Source organism: Thermobia domestica, chromosome 1 (assembly GCF_964235325.1).
Source record: "Thermobia domestica chromosome 1, izTheDome1.hap1.1, whole genome shotgun sequence".
In the NCBI taxonomy this organism is placed as follows: domain Eukaryota; kingdom Metazoa; phylum Arthropoda; class Insecta; order Zygentoma; family Lepismatidae; genus Thermobia; species Thermobia domestica.
The window spans coordinates 1,122,612-1,147,261 of record NC_137454.1 but is presented as its reverse complement, the minus strand read 5'-3'; the positions used below and the strand labels follow the sequence as shown (position 1 = coordinate 1,147,261).

The 24,650-nt window shown below is 37.6% G+C and overlaps 1 protein-coding gene across 2 annotated transcripts in view; it reads left to right on the top strand.

Moving 5' to 3' along the window:
• The window catches only part of LOC145683012 (uncharacterized), a 193,524-nt gene that overhangs the window by 99,869 nt on the left and 69,005 nt on the right, over positions 1 to 24,650 (top strand). Inside the window, exons 1-2 of one of the 2 annotated variants that reach the window (XM_081754371.1) lie at positions 8,909 to 9,218; positions 22,443 to 22,540. In XM_081754371.1, coding sequence (XP_081610497.1) covers positions 22,457 to 22,540 — 84 coding nt within the window. In that variant the 5' untranslated portion in view covers positions 8,909 to 9,218; positions 22,443 to 22,456. Of the gene's footprint in view, positions 1 to 8,908; positions 9,219 to 22,442; positions 22,541 to 24,650 lie in introns of those variants that run through there. The other variant, XM_081754368.1, reaches the window with a different exon arrangement.

Genomic DNA, 24,650 nt, shown 5'->3' with positions numbered 1-24,650 from the left:
ATAACCCAAATTCAAGTAACACCCGTTGTGTGCAACAGTTTTCTTTTCTTTCTGAGAGAGAGAGAGAGAGAGAGAGAGAGAGAGAGAGAGAGAGAGAGAGAGAAAGAAAGAAAGAAAGAAAACTCTAATTTAATGCTGTGACCAATTGTCAAGTTCAAGGCCTTGGAAGATCCAAAGAGAAATCGTGTATCCATAACCTTGGGAGGTCTCCGCTCATAGAATTTACTAAACAAATCGAGAACAAAGTTGTTTAGAGTTGCCGTCCCACAAGAACAAAGAACCTAGCAACTGGCACGTTTGATCTATCCAAAATACTTCGAGTGTTTCCCAGCTTCGAAGCCCTAGCTCTGTCCTTCGTCTTCTTTCGATGAAAAGTAGCCAAATCGCCTCGACGTCGTCTGTCTCGTATTTTATTTTTGAAGGCGCAGTAGTAAACGACAGGTGCTGAGGTTTGAGCTTCACTGCAACACTTTCCGCCGGACCCCCCCCCCTTAAAAAAAAAAAGTTGTAAAAGAAAGTTATTACAAAGTCGGCTGTAATGTTGTTGCCAATGTTGTTCGCGAATTTCCCGGAATCCTTAAAGTATTTCTTTTGTAATGAATGTGAAGGGTGATTGACTGGGTTACTTGTTTCGTGTGAGGCAGAAAAGATAAAATATGCACTCACTACCAGATGTCAGGCGAAATTACTTTTCTGTTGGCGCTTCGCCTGGCTGATGTTGCAATTGTACACATGGTCATTGCGTGCGAATGCAAATGTTTCCTGCATACTGTTGCATTCATGAGGTAATAACACGGCTCCTGCAGTGAGATTTGCGAAATGTTCTACAATGTTGAATGTTTTTTGTTTGTCAGCGCATGTGTGAGAACTGCTGGGAGCGAGAATGAAACTTATTATAATAATAAATATATCGCAAACAATTTCGTGTTGATTTTCAGAGATTTGCTTTGGAATACTGCTAAGTTGATGATATGATTCGAACCATTACTCATTTATTCCGACAGCTGGTCTTCACGTAACGAAAATGAAGCACATACACGATCCTCAGAAGCCATATTGGTGTGCATACATGAAAAGTTTTATCATGAAAATGTTAAAATTCGGGTAGTTAACTTACAGAAAAAAGTGCGTATTAATGTTAATCTATGCTTGAAATGTAATTACTTCAGTTAGAAGCACTACAGAAACATAATCAAGCGTTTCTCTAGCTTATAGTGTATGTCACTATGGTGAGTGAGTGAGTGGCAAGTGAGTGAATTAAAAGTAAGTGAATGAGTGCGTTACATGTAAGTAAGTGTGTGACAAGTGAGCATGTGTGTGACAAGTAAGTGAATGAGTTACAAGTAAGTAAATAAGTGGATGATTAAGTGACAATGTGTGTGTGTGTGTGTGTATGTGCGTTGCAAGTAAGTGAATGAGTGAGTGATAAGTGAGTTACAAGTAAGTAACTAAATGAATGAGTCAGTGGCGTAGGGAAGGGGGGAAGAGGGGCCGGCCCCCCCAAAGAGGTCCGACAATGTACTTTGGTACTTTGATGTTTGTAATTTTTTTATATATTTTTATGTTTATATATTTTTTGTTTGTACTTTTTCTATATGTACCTATAACAGCACTTGTCCCCCCCCCAAACATACATCCTGGCTACGCTACTGGAGTCAGTGGAAGTAAGTGAACGAGTGTGTGACAAGTAAGTAATCGATTAAACAATAGGACAATAGATATTTTGTTATATCCAGTTCATAAATAATCTATTCCAACAGGACACGTATCAACTGTATCAACTTTGTAGCGGACTACACCCTTTTTAACGCCATATAAGTTCGTTTTTCTCATTTCTCGAAAACTACATATGAGAATGTACCTTGATGTATGCCATTTTGTTTGGCTCGATGTTATATATTAATTGAGATGTATTATCTTTGGACAATGTTATTGTTAAACAAAAACGAAACTTATTGAGATTATGATAAACTCTTTAACCAGATTTATATTACCAAACTTGATGAAGACATCCTTCAATATCAGCTTCATCTTAATTGGTGACGTAGTTGTCGTATAGAATCAGTTTTTAGGTTTATAAAATACCAAGTTTTTCTCAAAAATGACTCATCAGAATTTACATTATTTCATATCATTTTGTTTACCTTAATGAGATTTATCAAATGCTACACATCTAATCTCTCGGGCATATTTTCACCGAAATTAGTACAAGATCAATGTAGTAAAATAAATAAATCTTTTTTTGCTGGTAATGTCTTTAAGAAGCCGAATAAAGTTTAAAAACATGGCTGAGATGATACTCCCCATGGAAATCTGTGGGAGCCCACAATTTGAACTCTAACCTTAGTCATTATTTGGATTTTTAAGCTTAAGGTTGCTACCTCGTAAGTCAAGCATTTCCACTATTGTCTCACTGGGGTCGGTCAACTGGAATTGAACCTGGAACCAAAAGCACACACGCTGACTATTCAGCTACAATGTAGCACAAAGAATAACGTAATCAAAATCAACAACTCAATTTTAAATTTAACGTCCCATTCAGCAGCGAGGCTATGAGACGTGGACCTGCTGATTAACGTGGAATCCGAACCACATGAGCTCCCACTGGAAATCGAACCCGGTCTTCCACGCCAGTGATTAAAATTGAATTTTACAAACAACTTTCAAAATACTCAACTGATGACTATAATTTAGTATCAATGGAGCATTGGTGTAAAAGTGTTTATTTTAAGATGCCTTTTTTTTTTTCTTATCGTTTCGGCTGAAGCAGGTAAGCGTTTTATGAAAGTGGATGCTTGTAGAAGAGTTTGTGGCATAAAAAGAAGGATGATACGAGGTAGTTTCGTCAAAATCCACGGACACGATATTGTCTACGAGGAGCTCACAGGGCTTTCTCGCACAAAGCCCAAATGAGGAGGATTGCCGAATATGGAACTGGGTTGCAGTGACGGATCCAGCCCGGGGTCAAGGGCCCTAGCCCTCACAGTTTTTTGAGTGACAAAAATAATTTAAATTATTTAGATATATATTTTTGAAAACTTATAGTAAACTCATGATATACCTGTCATAGTCTGGGTTCCGACTTCCACCCCTAATTTTTACCTTTTAGATCCGCCACTGAAAGGTTGTCAGAGAACCATAGTCCTAATACGACGGTGTGCACAACGAAGTTCAACTGTTGAACGATCCCTTTTAACAACGACTGATTACATTCTTCAGTAATGAGAGAGAGAGAGAGAGAGAGAGAGAGAGAGAGAGAGAGAGACTTAAAATAAAGAATAACGTTAGATTCAAATAAAAATAAGTTGAGATGAAACGGGTAGCAATGAGTTGGAATCCTGTTGAAAGCACGTATTGATGTTGAAGTGAGGATCATTTACGAACTGTTGATCGATTCTCTTTCGAGCCACTTGAAGCGACTGATGCTTATTGTGTTATTAAGTACTCATGCTATACATGACCTTGCCCTACAAATGTACTTTTCAGTTGGTCGTTGTCGTTGGCTCCAGTCCAATAGAATTCATTTCGTGTGAAAAGTGTGTCTCCTTTGGCTTTTCGACTGCAGTGGCCATCACTCATGCGCTTTTAGCTTTACACATTGAACGGGAAGGGGTTGAAACAACTATTTTTCTAACAAATTGCAGTTTTGCACTTGATGTAAAGCAAAATGGAAGAAGCAGCAACTCAAGCAAGGTCATGTTACTGTAATTAATTTATGAACTAAACATTTTTCTCCCTCAAATATGTTTGGGAAGTTCGAAAGTTTTCACTTATTTCTCGCTATGCAGAGGTTGATTAAACTTCTTCACAATTAATTTTATTATACATACATTTTGTATAATTTTATGCTTTGATTCCTTTATGAACGTCAAGATTATGGAGAAGTGGTAGGAGACTGGAGAAATTCCAAGGAAAAACAATATACAGCATATTAACACGAAGCTACCCGTTAGTCTATTGGATAGCGCGCGTGCGCCCTTGGTGCATGTGGTCTCGGGTTCGATTTTCAGTGGTACTATATTGACCCTGTTAAATTCCGGATTTCTTTAAAGGTAAATTATAGACTTCAAATCAAACGGCTACAACATTATAACTATTTATCGTAGGATCATGGTTCGTACCTTGTTTTCTCACAATAGAACAACCTTTCAAACGGTATCATTCACATTTCCCTATTATCTCTCTAAGGCGGGACATTTTTAGAGAAATCAGGATTTTTCTCTGACTTACTTTCTTCAAATTTTGAACCCCTCTGGAATTCCTGTGTTAACGCAGAGATCTGCAAATCAACTGAAAAGATACAAAGGAGTGTACTAAACTGTGTGTACAAAATTTTAAGGTTCTATCTTGAATAGTAAGAGCAAGGAAAATATTTACCAATCATGCCCACAGTGACCCAGATTGCTGCAAAAGACCCTGACCTCAGGTAAAAAAAAAAAAAAAAAAATCCTGACATCTCTATTTGTCCTAGGGTCATGTTTTGTACCTCATTCTCTTCACCTTTCAAACGGTACCATTAGCATGTCTTCATCATGTATCTGAGGTGGGAAAATCGCGAAAAGGGGGGAATTTTGGTAAAAAAAAATATATCCCTTTTCTTTACCATTTTGCCCCTTTGGACCCTCCCCCTTTGTGTTAACGCAGAGATCTGAAAATATCTGATAAATACTACTCGATGGACTGAATGTTCGTCCAAAATTTCAGTATTCTATGTGCGAAAGAAGCCCGACATAAAATAATAAAAATGGGCGTATTTTTTAAAAGTTATGACGACATCACCCCTATGTCAAGACGCAGAAAGGCGTGAAACCATACGTAACGTGTTCTACAATGCCTTTATGCTTGAAAAAACAAACGAAGTAAAAAGCTTTATTGCCATTTTTTTAAATCAAATAATGAAGATACTACTTTAGTACCTAAAAATAGGTACTAGAACTCCAAAGGGTTGAACGCATTAGAATGGCTCGGATTTCCCCTTAAACTGTCGATTCACGTCTCATGTAGCCCTGGTGATGGATAGGGTCGCTAAACTTCAGCAAACGATCAAAATACGAAGCTAAGCTGTTCTTTTTTTAAACTACAGTTCATGCTGTTGTCGAGATGATAAATTTCTCGTTTGGCCTCAATTCTCGTCTCGTAAACGAATCCAGATGAGAAGTCCATTTTAAATTCGAGACGAGTTGAGAAATTTCACTAGTTTTTTGGGGGGGCAACACTACCTACGTAGTCTATCCATGTCTTAGGTCTAAATTACAATAACGCATAGTATAAACCAATAAATTGATCAAGTGATTATGGGAACACAATGAAGAAGATCATTTATTAAAATTTAAAGATACGTAAGTCAGTACACGATATATTTCAATAATAAATATGGTTTAAATGTTGTTATAACACACCTTTCATGTACCTCTTGTAAAGGATTGATAGCTTCTAGATGAAATCAAGAAAAATTCAGGAGTTTGGAGTTAGATTTCTGGGCGTTCGGCATCTAAGGCCATTTAGCCCTTCACGTTTTTGAGGGATGACGTCCTTCGGCGAGCACACAATCCGGGGAAAGGGAAGGAAGAAAGGATTGAGGAAGGAAGGAAGCGGCCTGGGACCTATAAGTTAGGTACCACCCCGGCATTTGTCTGGTGTGAATGAGGAAAATCCAGGAAAACCTCATTCAGGGTGGCTGGCCTGAAAAAGCGTTTATTTTTCGACCTAGTGCTCCCACCGGGAATCGAACCCGGGACCGCTCGAACCGAAGGCGACAGCGTTAGCGACTACGCTACGCGGGGCCACTAAGAAAAATACAGGATATATTTTTAACATTTTTTGGAAGCAAGGTAGCTCAGAGGTAGCTCTGGTACGTGGGGTCTCTGGTTCGATCCCGACCAACTAAATTTGTGGTGAACAACATCGTATTCCGTGGGTTTTCTCGGGGTACTCTCGTTTTCTCCCTATTTCTCCTTCCACCAATTGTTCCATCATTTTTCACTTAACTGAGGCCTAATTATTGTCTCTCTCAGCCTAAAATACATAATAATGGGACGTTAAACTCAAAGATTTCATTTTTAAATTTAGCAGAAAATTTCAGCACGAGAAGAAAAAAGCTTTACGAGAATTGAGACAAGACCTCTTCAAAATTTATGAGAGTAAACAACCTGATTTCTCGTTTCATCACAACAGTATCTTGTATTTACACTAGTCCTCGAATTATTAAGAATGTCGTTGTTGACTCCGATGGAAGCAAATGCTTTACAGGTGCACCGCATGATGTCGCTAGTGTCGGCAGTAAACCAAAAATGGTCCAGAGATAGTTTTCATTTTATATTAACAAATGTGTTGTATAATAGATTACTACGAGGAGCATGCAGAACTTAAGTTTCCCTAGAACTGCAGAAACAAGGAATACGCAGTAACCTTGAAACTTTCGCTGCCACGGATACAGCACAGATGAAATTATTTTCAACATCTTCACCTTCGGACCGTCTCCTTTAGCCTAACCAGCATAAACGTGGAACGTAAAACTTAGATTTCATTTGATTTCTTCACCTTCGGAACTCACTTGTTATATCGTGGGATCAACTTTTGTATTCCGATGTCGCAAACGTCAACCCCCTTGGAGTTGAACGTCCCAATGGAACGACTGTAGAAGATCGGTTGTCACGCAGCGTATATCCCAGATTTCGCTCCGAGAGATTTCATGTCTTCTTACACCTTACAAACCTGGCTGTAAGTATTTTGATAATTGCAGACGGATGTCTTACATTGATTTCACTCCCAAGGGGCTGACTTTTACATCGGAATACAAAAGTTGATCCCACGATTTGACAATGTCGAATTCTGGCTGTGAATAACGTTGAAAAGTAGTGTTACCTGTGCTGTATATGTGAGAGGAAATGTTTCAAGGTCACGGTTGTCTTCTTGGGTTATCCGCCCTAGGGAAACTTACTTTCTAAGCACGTCTTTTGTTGAGTTGATTTTAGTTTAGCGCCCCTTTCAGCAGCGAGGCTATATGAGACGTGGACCTACTGATTAACGTGGAATCCGAACCACATGAGCTCCCGCCGGCACGTCTTTTGTGTGCTGTGCATAGCAGAGTAACCGTTCATTAGAAAGTTTCGTATATAAATAAGTTATATTTGATTGGATACCTGAGCTGCAGCATTTTTAACTGCATTCGTTTGAAGCATTGAGATTTTTAAAGAATCGAAATTTTACTTATAAATGATAACACGAAGAATATTTGTTTGCCTGTTTGTTTCTATTTGTATTACAATAGATAATGTCCTATATTTCTGACGTTCACACAATCCATGGACGCAAATTATTCTCTTAAAATTTAGAAGTCTTTACAATGCGTATTTATGAGAACTTAAATTTTAAAACGTTTGAAGAAAACAACGGGAAGTATAATTGAATTCTATTATAATAATAAATCTTAAATTCATAAAGAAAATGTTCTTCGTTTCACTATTAACAAGAAGAAATTATTGAACTCTGTGTTAAAAATCGTCGCCTTTGTTGCTCAGTTCGCTAGTTTTAGTAACAAGTGATTTTTGGTTCAGGAAGTTCTGGGTTTGGTCCCCTGTAGGGAAAACATAGTATATTACAGTAATTCAGATTTCATTTTAAAGCCATATATTTTGTTCGTATAGTCTCGCTGTTGAGAAAAGGTGTAAATACAAATCACTCACTCAGTACCTCATTTCTCTTACATTTCTCCAAAGGAGTAGTCCAACGAGCTTCATTTTTTTTATAAGCCCCTTTTTTCTCGTCAAGTACATTTCGTCAACTTGAACTCATAACTTCACGATTGGGGTGGAAGAGATTAGTACAAAATTTATGGAGCTATCTAATGAACTCCTGAGGGTCAGTGGTAAAGGTTTCACTTCTATTATTCAGGGTTAAGCTCGTTCACAGATTAAGAGACAGGAGTAAAGAATCTAAAGGAAGCCAGTTAAAACTTCTTCATAACAATATAAATCTAAGATGTAACTTCAAATTTCAGTTCGATGGATAGGATAGAAATGCAGAGTTAAACTTAGTTTCCATGCATGACCTAGGATACTGAGACTTTTGCGTTATGTCCTGGGATTATGAAGGTCACGTCTTACAATTTATATAGATTAACCACCTCGATACATATATCTAGAATAAGTGACGGGTTCCAACTCCCTCGTGGTAATATGATTAGCATATGATCCGTTGGAGGCTGGGTTCGATTCCAAGCGAGAGCTTATGTGATTTGGATCCCATGTTAAGCTGTAGGTTCACGACTCACATTACCTAGGTGCTGAAAGGGACGCTACACTTTCAATGAACCAACCAAATGACGGATTCATAGACCATCAAGCAAGATATGTTCTTATCATAGTCCTCGCGTTCAGAAATAGAAGAGGGCAATACGTACGTTGTAGGTTTACTTTGTTGCCTCTGATTTAGGTTAAACTGTGGCAGGACTTCAGCATATTTAGCTAAAGGAGTCTGTTGAGTAGACGATTTATTTAGTACGGTCGACCCTAAAACAAGTCTTAGACAGAAATTTCAAGACAACACATCAGTTTCACAACATCTTTCGAGACGAGACGACCTCTCGTCTCATAATCACCCCTCTAATGTTCATTGGACGAAAAAAAATAAATAAACTTCCCTTAAAGACAAAATCAACAAAATCACTCCGATGAGTATTTTCATAGTGAGTGTTGATTTTGTGTTATCGGTCGCTGGACTTCCCGGTTCGGTCTCGAAAGGAAAAGCAAGCAAAGAGAAGATAGTTTTGCTGCTGACTCTCACCTTGGGACTTCTACGCTTTGAGCAAGAAGAAGAAAAAAAAATCTTATCTTGTGTTTCCTCAGTGAACTTGTGTTTTTGTTGTTGCGTAATCGAAAGCATAAACTGTGTGTGAGGGTGTCACTAACATGAACCGTTGTTTCCAAGGTATTCGTGTCTTGAATTGCGTTCAGTGCACAACAAACATTGCAGTGACCACAGTTCACCAAGGATTATTACAAATGTGAGTGAGTGTTTCGAGTTCTGTTTGTCTTTCGTGGTACGTTGAGTGATCGTTGTATTACTGGACCAATCTTTCCTTGTTATTCTTTAACGGTAGAAGTGATTTAGAAAGTGTCCGAAAAACAGAAACCTTATTATATACGCAGCAACTTTAGTGATTATGTGTAGAGAATTTATTAGAACTCTGGAAGGCGCAACGCATGTTATATGATCTGGTAAGACCTGAATCTTTCTTCTTGAATTTTACACCTGATCCAAGTTTCATAATCCTGACGAGCAGTAATTGGGGGTTGAAATTATGCAACGAAGTGTGTGGAAAAATAATTAGCTTTGTGACATCTGTGTCTATTGGATCTGACTTCAATCTTGCTACTCTCCTGTTGAATTGTGAGATCACGATTCCTCTTGTTAAAGGGCTTGCCCCTTTCACTCATGTGTGTGTGTGTGTGTGTGTGTGTGTGTGTGTTCTAGAACTAGTAAAATTTATCCGATTTTAATGAAATAATGGTTTTGTTTGGGAAATAATCCTACTGCTCCGGGTTTAAATTTGTAAAGAATCGGGAATAAAACTGGGAGGTTTGTGAAGGAAGGGAGAATCAACCTTAAGTTGGAATTTTCTCATACATCTGCATAACGTTATAACAAAATTATTTTAAACGAGTTCGTTTAAAAAGATGTTTTTATATGATGCAATTCGTGTTATTATTCGTGGTATAATATTCCAGGGAATGTTATATGGCAGGGAATTCGTGTTATTATTCAGTTCAAAATCTCTTGTCGTCGCGAATCCTGTCGCGGAATTTGAAGCTTAAAACATATAAAACGATAATCATGTTCTGTATGGTTGTGAAACATGGTCGCTTACTCTGAAAGAAGAACATAGACTGAAAGTATTTGAGAACAAGATCCTGAGACGAATATTCGAACCCAAGAGGAACGAGAATGGGGAATGGCGGAAACTTCATAACGAGGAACTACATAATTTATACGGTTTACCCAACATTGTTAGGGTCGTCAAGTCTAGGAGGCTTAGGTGGGCAGGTCATGTAGCTAGAATGGAAGAAAGTAGAAACGCTTTCAAAGTCTTGACTGGAAGTCAATTGGAAAACGACCATTAGGAAGACCTAGGCGCAGATGGGAGGACAATATTAAGGTGGAACTTGCAGAGATAGGAATAGAAAGTAGGAACTGGATCCGCTTGGCTAAGGACTGAAGTCAATGGAGAGCTTTTGTGAACGCGGCTTTGAACGTCCGGGTCCCATAGACCATAGAGTTAGTTATATGGTGCAATATTTTCTTGAAAATTTCCAATCGTCATAATTGCTTACTTGGGGGTTAAAATTGTTGTAGGAAACGCGGTTAATTCAAACCCAGTCTGGAAGTTTGTTCTTGTACACGTACAAAATATAATAATTTTCATAAAAATTATTTGCTTTTGATGTAGTATGTCGTAATTTTTCTTGAGCTGTGAAGTGTGAGGTCGAAATCTGCTTAAAATAACATGAATTTTCCCCATTTTTAAAAAATACTATTTCCCATAAATCTTCGTGAAAACAGGGTGTTTTCTCTTTCAAACTTAGAGAAAAGTATTGCATGGGGTTAAAATTAGATGAGGGTAGGAGTGAATTGATTCAATCTTTAACAGCTTTACGTTTGTCTTCCTAAAAATTATCAATTTCCAATAACACTGCTTGTGATTTCGTGGACACCTCTTAACGGAGCCTATCAAAATAAGGAACTCGATTTCAGAAGTGTATTCTGTAAAATCTAATAAATATGTTATTGTCAGACACATGCTTCCAAAGGTTAACTTTCGAAGTTTAGTTTCCAGGCAGAATTTCCACTTTCTACCGCTGACGGAGGAACGAGCATAAAATAAAGTGTTGAGTTGAGTTGATTTTGAGTTTTACGTCCCTTTTCAGCAGCGAGACTGTATGAGACGTGGACCTACTGATTAACGTGGAATCCGAACCACATGAGCCCCCGCCAGGAATCGAACCCGAGCCTCCCACGCCAAAGGCATAAAGTGCTGGCTAATATTGACTGCAGCGTGCTACAAAAAAATAAATAAATAAATAAAATAAAATAAAATAAAGTTTGGCAGAAAATAAACTATATCGGCTTGATGTGTCTCGTGTTACGCAACGTGCTCACATAGAACACTTGAAGAAAACTTCAACAGTTTACCTTTGTTAGCACATATCTCGCAATAGCATAGGTTTATTGGGTTTCACAGAATAAATTTTTGAAATTGAGTTCATCATTTTGACTTGCCCTGTACATAATATGTGGGGGACATTACGAAAATATTTATCACATTAAAACTTTGTTCCCATACATTTTCAACTAGTGGCGCCATGCTTCCTAGGAGCTTTTTTTTTTTTTTTTTTTTTTTTTTAAATGGAGAATGCATTTGCTTATTCTTGACTGAGTTCTACTTCCAAAACACACTCCATGCCAAATAGGATTTTATACTTGTGTTTTTACAAAATTGACTTTGAAATATTATTTTTTCGAAATTAAGTTTTCAGTCAGTTACCTTTGGCAGATTTCTAATCTACTCGATAGACCGTCTCATTCGGAACCCTCAAAAGAAACTACGCGCCGTATTTAATTAAATTCAGGTAATACTTTAATGAAACTATTAGATATAATAATAATAATAATAATAATAATAATAAATTTGAAGTAAATTGATTCATTTGCCTTGACGGCTTCATTTGACTTAATCCAAGCAATGGAATAATTTGAAAGTCTTAGACAAACTACTGACGATAGTTAATGAAAACCGAATAATTTTTACGGTCATTCTTAAAAACCTTTTCGACGTGTTATTATTTATATTTTGTAACTTCCAACTTGGGGTTTATATAACCTCCTTTTTCTTGGGCAATTTCAGTCTCAAGGTATAGGTGGCGCGGACGACCCGATTCGATTCTCAACGGGAGCTCCCTCGTGGCTAAGCGGTTAGCGTACGCGCCTTTGGCGTGGGAGACCCGGGTTCGATTCCCGGTGGGAGCTCATGTGGTTCGGATTCCACGTTAATCAGTAGGTCCACGTCTCATATAGCCTCGCTGCTGAAAGGGACCCTAAACTCAACTCAACTCAACTCAACTCAACTCGATTCTCAACGGGAGTTCATGTAGTTTGAATCCCACGTTAGGCTGCAAGTCCACATCTTTTATAGCCTCTGTACTGAAAGGAACAGAACTCTCGTCCAACTAACCAACCGAAAATAATAGGCTACGTTTTTAAACTTTTGCAAAGCAAACCCCAAATTTTATTAAAATTGGGATAATTTTACAGAAGTTATCGTGGAACGTAAGAACAAAAATCTTCATGTCAACTCTCTTCATTCCGTAAGCTTCCATAACTCGATTTTTAGAGTGTCAAGTCATCAGCAAACACTGATTTTCTCGTCTTGGTTTTATATATAGAAAGAATTTAGTATTTGCTAAGTGTTATAGTTGTATACTTTTCCTAACACAATGAAAACATTTACGAAAAGACCCGTCCAGCGTTTCCTCATTCCTGTTGAACGAAATAGCGTTCCAAAACACAAATAGAATGTTTTTTTCCTGTTCACGTTGTTTGTGCTCTGAATTTATAAACAGTAATCTGTTGACCTTTGAGCAGTAAGTTTCTCCCGTGACAGACCTTGTTGCTATCCGCCATTTCCCTTCTTCCCATTATTCTTTTTAATGTTAGAAGGAAATCTTCTATATTTTATTATTTCTTACGTAAGCTATGATACAACTGTGAAATTGTTGCTTAGATCAAAAGCATTGGTTCGTGAGAATTGATAGAAAGATGGTCGTAAATGAAACCTTGAATCGCAAGACTGATTCACTCTGCTGTAAATTTCACAAATTCACTACGTTTAGAGAACTGTAAAGTATTCTTGTTTGAAGGTGCTTGAAACCAGAAACGGTCTTAATTTTGGAATGATTGCAGAAATCTTACTCAGTGATTTGGATACGAAATTCCTCTTGACTATCTATATGGTAACATACGCGCCTTCGGAGCGGAAGTCTTGGGGTTCGACTTCCGGTGGGAGCTTATACAGGGTGGCCCAAAAGTAAACATATAGTCCTACATAGTATGACATTTTAGTTTATTAAGATAATTAGTTTAATTGCTTCTGTTTGTCCCAAACTTAAGGGAAAGTGGGTGAAAAGAGATTAAAAATAAATAATAAAGAAACTGCAAGTCACTGCTTGTATGGATAACAGTAAGTAAATTACATAAAATGCCACGAGCCGGTCAGTACGGGACTTTATACCTACTTTTGGGCACTCTGTATACTTCGGAATCCATTTTAAATGCTAGGTTCACGTCTATCGTAGCCTCAGGGGCCGCGGTGGCTCAGTGGTAGAGCGTTCACCTCTGGTGCTAGGGGTCTCGGGTTCAAACCCTGCTCCCGCCAAGTGAACTTTGTGGTGGACAAACACCGTGTGCGTGGGTTTTCTCGGGGTTCTCCCGTTTCCTCCCACTTTCTTCATTCCACCATTTCATTCATTACTCATTATCACCGTCTCCTTTAGCCTAACCGGCATAACCGTGGGACGTAAAACTCAAAATTTCATTTCATTTCATTTCATTTCTATCGTAGCCTCGGTGCTTTAAAGTACGCTAAATTCCAAATTAACCAATCAACAGTGACATCTATGTAACTTAATACAATAAATGTACATGGCAAGTTTCTCTCTTTAATCATCAGCTACTTGAAGGACCGTAAACAGAGTTGTTCTTTCAGGGGGCGACTTTTAACCCCGAACTCGTGATCTCAGGGGTGCCTCACTGGAGTGTACGTGGGCCCCTGCTATTTTTGCTGTACATGAATGATCTCTACTCGCACTTATCAGCTCATCCTAGTGGTCTTCTGCTTTTTGCTGACAATTGTATACAGAGAAATATTGTGTCTCCATGACACAATTGCCTTACAGGAAGACATAAATTACCTTTATAGACTGAGGTGAAATGTGGCACTTGAAACTCAACAGTAAGAAATGTGACAGTATTACTATTAATTTGAAGAAGTCTCCTGTTCCCTCCACATACCATATCAATGATTCTCCTATCACACATTCTGCTAGTCATAATGATCTTGGTGTCATCTTTGATTCGAAACTCACATTTTCTAACTACATCTCCTCAATTCTTAAGAATTCAATGCGCGTGTTGGGGCTTCTTTACCGATTTACTGAACTACGCACTGTTTCATCGTTAGCAACTTTTTATAAAACTCTAATAGCGCCCAAGATCGAATACTGCTTTCTCATATGGGCCATGGTACCACCTACACATCTCTCAAGACTTGATTCTATTCTCAGTTTCTATATTGCTACAATCCATTATCGTGTTCCCGTACTTCGAATACTATCTAAGGAGGAACTCTTGCGACATCTTAATATCCAGACTCTGGGAGTACGCAGAAATATCTCTGACCTGAAATTCTTCATAAAATAGCTAATGGAAACTTAAAATCGGAAACATTGCTTCAAAACCTATTAGTATGTGTCCCTTCCCATATAGCCCGAAATATCCACCTCTTCTATCTTACCCGCTCTAGGTTGGCAATTATACAGTTTTTTTTTTTTTTCTTCAGAATACCGAACTGTTATAATCAACTAACTGATGTGAACATTTCTTAGAGTTACCCAGTGTTTGAAAGAGCAATTAAGAGTTTACACTGTTTGTGAATATTACTTTTACACTCTTTGTTGACACTGTTTTTTGTTTGTTTGTTTGTTTGTTGTTGTTAATGTCTTGTTTTTCTTTCTTTTGTCAACATTTCTCTGTGTAAAATGGCAAAGTTATGCTGTATCTGAGAATTTGATAAATAAATAAATAAATAAAGTTCTTTTAACGATGTTCTACGATAATAGGAGTACATTGGATCATCGGAAAGCTATTACTTAAAATATTCAGTACTGCATATAGAGAATAAAGTAATATTTGTAATTAACAGTTCCAAGTATTATTATGAGTAGAAAATACTATTTCGCCGTTTGGTATCTGCCTATGGCTATCACGTACGTATCAGAAATACCAGATGAAAATATTCGGAACTTTTCTCTCTTGGAAGAATAAAGAAAGTCTCTCATATACCCTGATTGATCTGGAACACCATAAGAAATTGAATATTATAACTAATTATATGTTGTGAATTGGTTTAGTACAGTGATAGCGAGCTGGTGGCTCGATAATAAAAATCAAGAAATTAGGAATTCTCTTTCAAATAAACAAACAAAACCATTATCTCCATTAAACCAATCCTTGTTTTTGTATTGTGCATAAATAATTTTGTTTTAATATTTGAGGAATAGTAATATCCTCTTACGTTGTTATCGTTGTAGATATATTTGTAGTTAATATTTTGATTTGCCCGGGCCCGTTATTTTGTCGTGGCCTTCTGCCGTTAGCCCAAGTGGATCCATGTTGTACTTTGAAAGCCCTTGCACTTTTTTCCATTTTGGCTACGTGACCTAGGACCAAGGACAAATACAAGACAAAACAAAGCACTACTACTAATTCTCTGAAGCGCTGTCTCTCACAAACTACACATATTACGATCTCAATAGAAACACTCAACTAAACGTGCTTCTAAGCTGACAATTACGTGATGTCATAGCTCGCTGCGAGATCCTAACTGGAGATTTCAAGTGCAAGTCTTATAAAAGTTTTCATGCATGAAATTGACTATTTTCACACGAATACTCTTGCAAGTATTACGTGTGTGTCATTGTTGGGAATATGAAACAATATATAGAATGTAGTACTTAATTGTGTGTGTGTGTGTTTTTTTTTAATTATAGCAAATTATTCTAGCAGAGGAACAAACGACTGTATCAGACTACCAAGGAAACATGAACCGTTTAGCACCACGAAACTTCGTTTTTACAATTTTCTCAAACTACGCATCACAATGTATCCTAAAGTATATCATTTTGGTGAGCGTGATGCGACCTATCAATTGATAGATCTTTTGGCAATATTATAGTTAAACGAAAATTTTAGTTGGAGTTAACCATTAATTTGGGCTCTTTCTTCATTAACCATAATGTATATTCTTGTGTTGCTAGTGTCATAAACATCTTGATTAGTGTGTATATTTCTTTATCAGTTTCTTGTAGATGGCGTGGTTTAAAAAATTGGTTTTCTCAATCTCCTCAAACTGCGCATGGATATTTACTCACTTATATAATTTTGTTAGTCTCAATCTCATGTTTAAAGTTTTTTTGCTAAATGATGGTGATGATGATGATAATAATACGAGGGTCAGTCGAAATGTTCGCGGAATTCTGTTGTAGCTCTTTATTACCACAATATAAGTAGACATTTACTTAATGATATTCAAGGTTGGCACCTTCGGAACACACACAGACATTTGTTCCACCACTCTTCCGATTGGTGGAAACACCGACAAAGGCCTCTTTTGGTATCTTCGGAAGTTCAGTTCTCGCATTAGTTTTAATCTCTTCTACTTTGTCGAAACGGAAAAGGTCCATTCTTAGCTTTGGTAAGAGCCAAACATCCAATGGTACTAAACTGCTTTTAAGGCTATCGAACTCTCTGGATTTGATATTCCTTAATTCACACATTAACTTGATATATGCGCGTTGCTCGATCTGTGAAATTCCATCAATTGATCAGTACACATTCCTACGTTTAGCTATACTATTTGTACACTGTTAAGAGATGTTCATACTTCTTAAATTCACAAATAGGCAACCTAGAGATTGTATTGCACAATATTCATTATGATTGCATCGCAAATGCCAGAACTACAACAACATTGCGGGCAGTGTTTCTTTCAGAAACAATGTTCCGGAGGAGGGGCACATTTAGTATTCGGGGGGGCTGGTACTATTCTATTTATTATTATTATTATAGGCGTATTATTTTGTTCTCCTCAGGGAGAGACACTCAGAGCTTTGGGAAGCAGTGCCCCCAAAAAACATGTCTGGAAGAAACACTGATTGCGGGAACTTTTTGACTGCCCCATGTAATATTGAATATAGCCTAGACATTTATCATAATGTGTTAGGCTAAACCCATCGTGTAGACCTAATATGTAAAAACGTTGTGTTTGCAACGTTAGAGATGATTTGTGTGGGCTTCTAATGTTTTATTGTTCTGGTTCAGTGGAGCACACAACAACAAAAGAACAACAATAACGTTTATTAACACTACGTATCACTGATTGCTTCGTAAGGAAGAAGCCATCGCTTCAGCATACTAATTAACTATGAACATTTTAAACGTTTTAAAATAATTATTATAGTTGAATATTTATTTTCCTCCCATAAACGCCCACAGCTCATCACCAATGTCAAGGAAGACAATCTACCACGTGTTTCATCTGTTTTTTTAATCCTGTTGCAAAGAGCAAGGTCGTTCTAGACGTCTTTTTTCCCTTTATACGTGACATGAGTTGTTTCCTCGTGTTGCTTTCTGATCACTTCCCATGCTTCTGCTCTTCTTCATATAAAAGGTTTACATGAGCGAAAACCTTAAAAATGGAGCAAAATTTAGAAATGGCGGGCGATTGTCTGAAAGTTTGCGACAATGACAGGCGTGGTTTCAACAATGCTCATGTTAAGGGTCTTCACTACAGCGAAATTAAACTATCGCTAATTTTAGAGTTTTTCTGTAATATCTTCAAAACAAATAAAAATAATCGAAAAGCAGAAACGTAGTGAACTAGATAATACGATTTTGCATGTGATACTGTTACCACAATTCACCTATCCGCTTCGCTTTTGGTATCCCGCTATTTACAGAACCCGCAAAAAATGCTAAATCTTTCTACAGTTGCAAATCGAAAGCAGATAGATGAGTTGTGATAACAGTATCACATGCAAAATCGTATTATCTAGTTCACTACGTTTCTGCTTTTCGAGTATTTTTATTTGTTTTGAAGATATTACAGAAAAAACTCTAAAATTAGCGGTAGTTTAATTTCGCTGTAGTGATAGTGAAGACCTTTAAATGCCAGGGATATGTTGGAATGGTGTATATGAGGAATGGATACTCAGTAATAAAGCCTTACCTGTGATGCGAAAACTCCGATGCTTTTCTAGACCGTTCGAATTTGTGGTAGACATCCATTCCTTCGTGTCCATCAGTTCTATATCTTTCCACCAATTATTGCGCAAGTATTCAATTTAATCAATCGTCCGTCTCCTTTAGCTCATAGAGCATAATTAACCCTTTCACTGCGTAAATCGAGTTTTGTGGACGAAAAAGAAAATTTCCCTAACCAGCGAATGGCGACTATAATCGACGTCTTGTCGAGAGTAGTCGCCAAAGGTGTTCCGTCCGACTTTTCCGTTCTATTGTTTTTGATAACTAGGCTATAGATTCGACACTAATATCGGCTATTTTCGATCATTTTGAAATACGTTCCCCCTCCCCTCCCCCTCCCCTAAGATGTACCGTCCAAGTATGATAAAGCCATGCCAGGCTTGAACCTTATCTATGTTGAAAATTTTGATCGAGATTGGTGGGGTGGTTCAAGAGTTATGGAGTCACATAGTCACTTTCATTATATATAAGGTACAGTATGAAAGCCATACATAATTATAGGAAATTTAACAGATATTTTAGCCTGTAAATTTAGTTCATTCGTGTGTAGAACGTGTTTCGAACCCGGGGACTCCAGGCGGACTCGGAGATCTAGCAATCGTAGGTAGCTTCGCATTTACCTCATAATGAATCGTTAACACAGATAATAATAATGCACTCCTCCTAGAGTCGAAGCTGGAACCATTCATACCAAAGGCTCATGCTCTGACCATTCTGCTGCATAGGAACAAGCAAGCGAAGAAGCTAAAACTGCTTTCGGGCTACAGCTATGTTTTTTTAACCCACTGTTTTACTAGTATTTATACGTATAGAACTTTAAAGACACGTTAATTTACATGGATGATATCAATGATCAGAAACATACAAATGTTAAACCTGGTTCGATTCCAATTCTCGCCAAGTGAGCTTTGTAGTGAACAAACACAGTGTGCGTGGGTTTTCCTGTTTCCTCCCACTATTACCATGCATCTCATCAATCTCCCTTAGCCTCGGTGCACAATTGTGGGACTAACTAACTAACTAACTCTATGGCCTATGGAACCCGGAGGTTCAGTGCCACGTTCACAAAAGCTCTCCACTGACTTCTATCCTTAGCTAATTGGATCCAGTTTCTACTTTGTATTCCTATCTCTGCGAGATCCATCTTAATATTGTACTCCCATCTGCGCCTAGGTCTTCCTAATGGTCATTTAACGATTGGTCTTCCAGTCAAGACTTTGAAAAGTTTCTACTTTCTTCCATTCTAGCTACATGACCCGCCCATCTAAGCCTCCTAGATTTGACGACCCTAACAATGTTGGGTAAACCATATAAATTATGTAGTTCCTCGTTATGAAGTTTCCGCCATTCCCCATTCCCGTTTCTCTTGGGTCCGAATATTCGTCTCAGGATCTTGTTCTGAAATACTTTCAGTCTATGTTCTTCCCTCAGAGTAAGCGACCATGTTTCGCAGCCATACAAAACAACAGGCATGATTATCGTTTTGTATATTTTAAGCTTCAAATTCCTCGACAGAATTTGCGACGACAAGAAATTTTGAACCGAATAGTAACACGAATTCCCTGCTTTTAATCGACATTTAATTTCTTCGTGGTGATTAATAATACTTATGATTTTCCTCTGTTAATATTGATCCTAGATATTTGAAACTATCCACTTTATCGAAAGTATTATTTAATATTTTAACGCATCTATGATTTGCTGTATTAAGGTGCCGACGCACTTCCATGTATTTAGTTTTCTCTGCAGAAGAATACGCTATTATCCTTAAAGACGTTTTAAATACTGTTTAACCATACAGTATAACGATCGTTGGCGAAATAATGAGTGAATCTTCTATGATATCCTGTTAAGATTTAATTTTAGTTTACGATGAATGGACAATTTTCCTGGTCTTCAAGTTCATAATATGTCCTTCCTTTGTGTTTTCTATTTTCCCTGTCTTTCTTGGAAAAATTGTTTCTGCTTCTCTTCCAAGTGTCATTAAAGTAACTTCTGTTCTGTGTCGTCACATTATTGACTCGGCGAAAGGTCAGTGCTAGCGCGTTTTCGTCTTTTTTCTAATTCTTCAGTAACGCCCTCTGCTCGTACCAAGCAAGAACAAATAAACAGAGCAGGTTTTACGAGGTATCCATGCAGATTTCACAGTTGATAGCAGACACGATTTTAATGGATCGTAAACTGACCGCTTAATCATGCCCAGTGTTTACTTGTTAATCCCTCATCATCTGTTCCACTCCAGCACCAGTAGTTTTCCACGCCATAATCATCATTTCCGAATTCGGATTTAATAATAATAATAATAATAATAATAATAATAATAATAATAATAATAATAATAATAATAATAATAATAATATAATAATAATAATAATAATAATAATAATAATAATAATAATAATAATAATGGGAAATCCTTAGCTCCTTCCATACTGGAATACTGATTTCTTACTCGATATGTGGTCTGTTCTACACAAGGTAGATACTCTTCTTAACTTTTTAGCTACTGTTTGCCGCCATAGTTTTAGAGCTACGTAGATCAAGTAATGAAAGAACCATGAAATCATTTAGTATAAGCTCATACAGTTCTCGTCGCCACAAGCTGAAATATTGTACTAGAGTAAATGCAGACGAATGAAGTACATGGAAATTCGTCGGGATCGTAATACTGCAAATTATGGATGCATCAAAATATCAAATAAAACTTTGAACTATCTAGGATCAATGTTAAGAAACCAAGCTATATCCAGGAAGAAAGTAAATGTCTACTGACCGTAGGAAATTCGTCTTATCATTCAGTTCAAAATATTATATCGCCGCGAATCCAGTCGAGGAATTTGAAACTTAAAATATTAAACGATAATCATGCCTATTGTGTTGTATGGCTGTGAAACATGGTGACTTACTCTGAGAGAAGAACGTAGACTGAAAATATTTGTTAAAATAAAATTCTGAGGTGAATATTCATACCCGACAAGAACGGAGATGGAGAATGACGGAATCTTCATAACGAGGAAATATATAGTTTATACATTATACCAAACATTATTAGTGACTAAGTCTAGGAGGCTCAGGTGGGCAGATCATGTAGCCAGAATGGAAGAAAGTAGAGACGCTTTCAAAGTTTTGACTGGAAATCCAATCGGAAAACGACCATTGGGAAGACCTAGGCGCAGATGGGAGGACAATATTAAGATGGATCTCGCAGAGATTGGAATACAAAGTAGAAACTGGATCCAGTTAGCTAAGGATAGAAGTCAGTGGAGAGCTTTTATGAACGCGGCATTGAACCTCCGGGTTCCATAAACTGTCGAGTTAGTTAGCTTAGCATAACTTTTAGTACCGAGACTATGTGAGACGTGAACCTACATCTTAACATGGGATCCGAACCACATGACTTCTACCGGAAACGGAACCCGGGTCTCCTGCACCAAAGAGGAGTACGCTACTCATCCAGGAGGGAGCTTTTTTCTCCAGAAAATGGTAAATGATGAATTAAATTGTCATTCTGTGGGTACCACATTAAATTTCCAAACATCGCTCGCACTCTACCGCAAAATAAGTCAACAGAAATATTATGTTCCGAATTTAGAGTACTTGAAACAATACATAGATTGTTCATGTAGCTACTGAATTTAACCGTAAACCGTTGTAAGAAATGAGGGTGCACGGTAGCTCAGCGGTACAGCGCTTACCCTGGTTCGATTCCCGGTCAAGTAAGTTTGTGGTGGACAACATCGTGCTCGTGAGTTTTCTCTGTACTCCAATGTCCTCCCACTTCCTCACTCCACTGATTGTTTAATTATCATTCACTTGTTCTAATCATTGTCTCCCTTAGCCTAACGGGCATAGCGACATTAAATTCAAAGATTTAATTTTCTTTGTACGAAATGAAAATTCTCATATTCTTTAAACTTTACTAATTGAAGAGCAGAAGCTGCTTTTTGGAGACAGGAAGGTTTAACCAGTGGCGGATCCAGGGGGGCGGTCGGGACAATGGCCCCCCAGAAGAGGAAACTTTCTTATTTTATACATATAAATAAAACTCATTCCAGAGTTTGAAGCTGTTAAAAAGTAGCTCTAAGTAACAGTATGACAACCCACCGCCCCCCCAAGAAGTCGGTCCTAGATCCGCCCCTGGATTTAACACTGTAAAAATTTTATTCAACTCAACTAGCATAATCTAAAAATTGTGCTGTAAAAGCATTAATACTATTGTAAACATTATTAATTTATAGTTGAGTAATTGAAAAGGGAAAAGATAAGAGTTATTCAAGATGATGCAATGAAAACTGTGTGAACTCAGGTATAACACCAAGCTCTAATTGTCCCATTTTTTTTATTTTCAGAGTAGGGGAAGGGGATGTGTGAAGAGGTTGAGCTATGCGGGTACCTGGATGTCAAAGTTCCATCTCGTGTCAGGAGGAGAGGACTCACTGGCTGGAAGGTAACAAAAAAGATTATTTTACTATATTGTTATGAATAACTCGGTTGTTGGTTGTTTACTACGGGTAAAAAGTAGAGAAGCTGCTCTATTTTAGGAAGGCTTTATGACACTTGCGTCTCTGGCATATATATAGGGAGGAGGACATCAAAGAAAGTGATTTAAATGGTCTACCTATCCCAACCTGTCCATTATCTTCGATTCCTTTTGTTACCTTTCTGCTTACCTTTACGGGCCCCTGAAGTATATCAAGAAGTTACAATCGTTTCACAGCCTGAATATTATATTCCAAATAAATATAATAATTATCTATATATTATTCTGTCGTTAGTAAATAAATTAAATTAGAATAAAATATTGAATATTTTGTACTTTAAAATATGGGGGACGTTTCCCCCTCAACCCCCAACCGCCAGAGACGCCCGTGCTTTCTGATGTTTATAAGTTAACGTGTTGATTCTAACATAACCAAGAACTATACCACAGGTAAGAACTATACAGGCAATCTGTGGGGGAAGGTCCTCGAGTATAGGAGGAAGCACTCTTTGCAGGGTTAGCAGCAGTACCACTATGCTCATTGATGTAAAGAAATTTAGTAAGGTGCAGAAGAGAAAGTGTTGTAGTATGCTTTTCCCTTAGAAGAGAGAAAATAGTTCTAAATGTTCGGACTCAATGGTAGCCTATCACTTAACGTAATATCGAGGGTATTAAGAGAAGTTCCCGACTTGAGTTGAGTTGATTTTTAGTTTAGCGTCCCTTTCAGCAGCGAGGCTATATGAGACGTGGACCTACTGATTAACGTGGAATCCGAACCACATGAGCTCCCGCCGAGAATCGAAAGTTCCCGACTTGAGACTGTAATAGAGGGCTACTGGTAATAAGCCGTTAGGCCAGTTTTAGACGAAAGCATTTATCGTAGCATTTCTCGTAGCAGATGTGCTGTCAAAAATCTCGTATAATATTCTATGGCATCAAAAATATATTGTGCTTTTACACAGTAGCATTTTGATAAGCATTTTGTCGTGACGTAGCAAACAAATCACTGGAGAAGAGCGCAATTATGGCTCCAAAACTAAAAACAGATATTTCAGTCACTATTTCTTGTAAAACCCTTTTTCGCATATGCTTATTATGATACAAAGGACTTTTAACGGTGCAGTTATACTATACAGATCCATAGATTTTAAAATTCACAGAAGAAATTTCTAATATTTTAATAGAGTAGTGTATAAGTAATGGAAATATGGTGTGCACTTATATCTGAGATGCGTATTTACGTGGAAATATAGAAATTGAAGTCGAACCTGAAATGCACGCAATCTTCAATAAGCTGCCATAAAATTTTGGCAAGTCTGTAATTTCCCCATTTTGTATCGAGAACAGAACCCAACTAACCCTTTCGGGGCTTCTAACCCGTTCCCACTACTACTACTACTACTACTACTACTACTACTACTACTACTACTACCCGTTCCTACTCCTATTCCTACTACTGCTACTACTACTACTCTTACTATTACTACACCTACTGCTACTGTTACTATTACTAAGTACTTCTACTCTTACTACTACTTACTGCTCCTACTACTACTACTTACTTCCACTACTATTACTCTTACTACTACTACTAATACATCTACTACTACTTACTCCTCCTCCTCCTCCTCCTACTACTACTACTTATACTATGGATCCGTATAGTAAAACTACACGTTGCCACCTGTTAAAGTGAACCTGCACCGGAGAATGCAAGAGCACACCTCAGAAATGATTGCTGAAGGTACAATAAATGAAAGGAAAAGTTTTTTTAAATGAATATCTGTGTGGATCCGTATAGTGAAACTGCACGCTTTTAACTTTGTACAAACAAGGATGTTCCTCATATTTTTTAATCAACATAATAATAGTATCCCTATTCCAACTCATTTTTCTTTACTACAATTCAATTTAACATACCACGGCGCTGCAATTGGAGCATAAATGCTGGGGAAAATGCTACGAAATAGAGCAGGTTCTATCGACAAGAAATGCCATAGGATATGCCATGGCATGAGAAATGCTATAGCATTTGCTACTTTACACGGTAGGATATCCATGATACGATTTTTGCTAC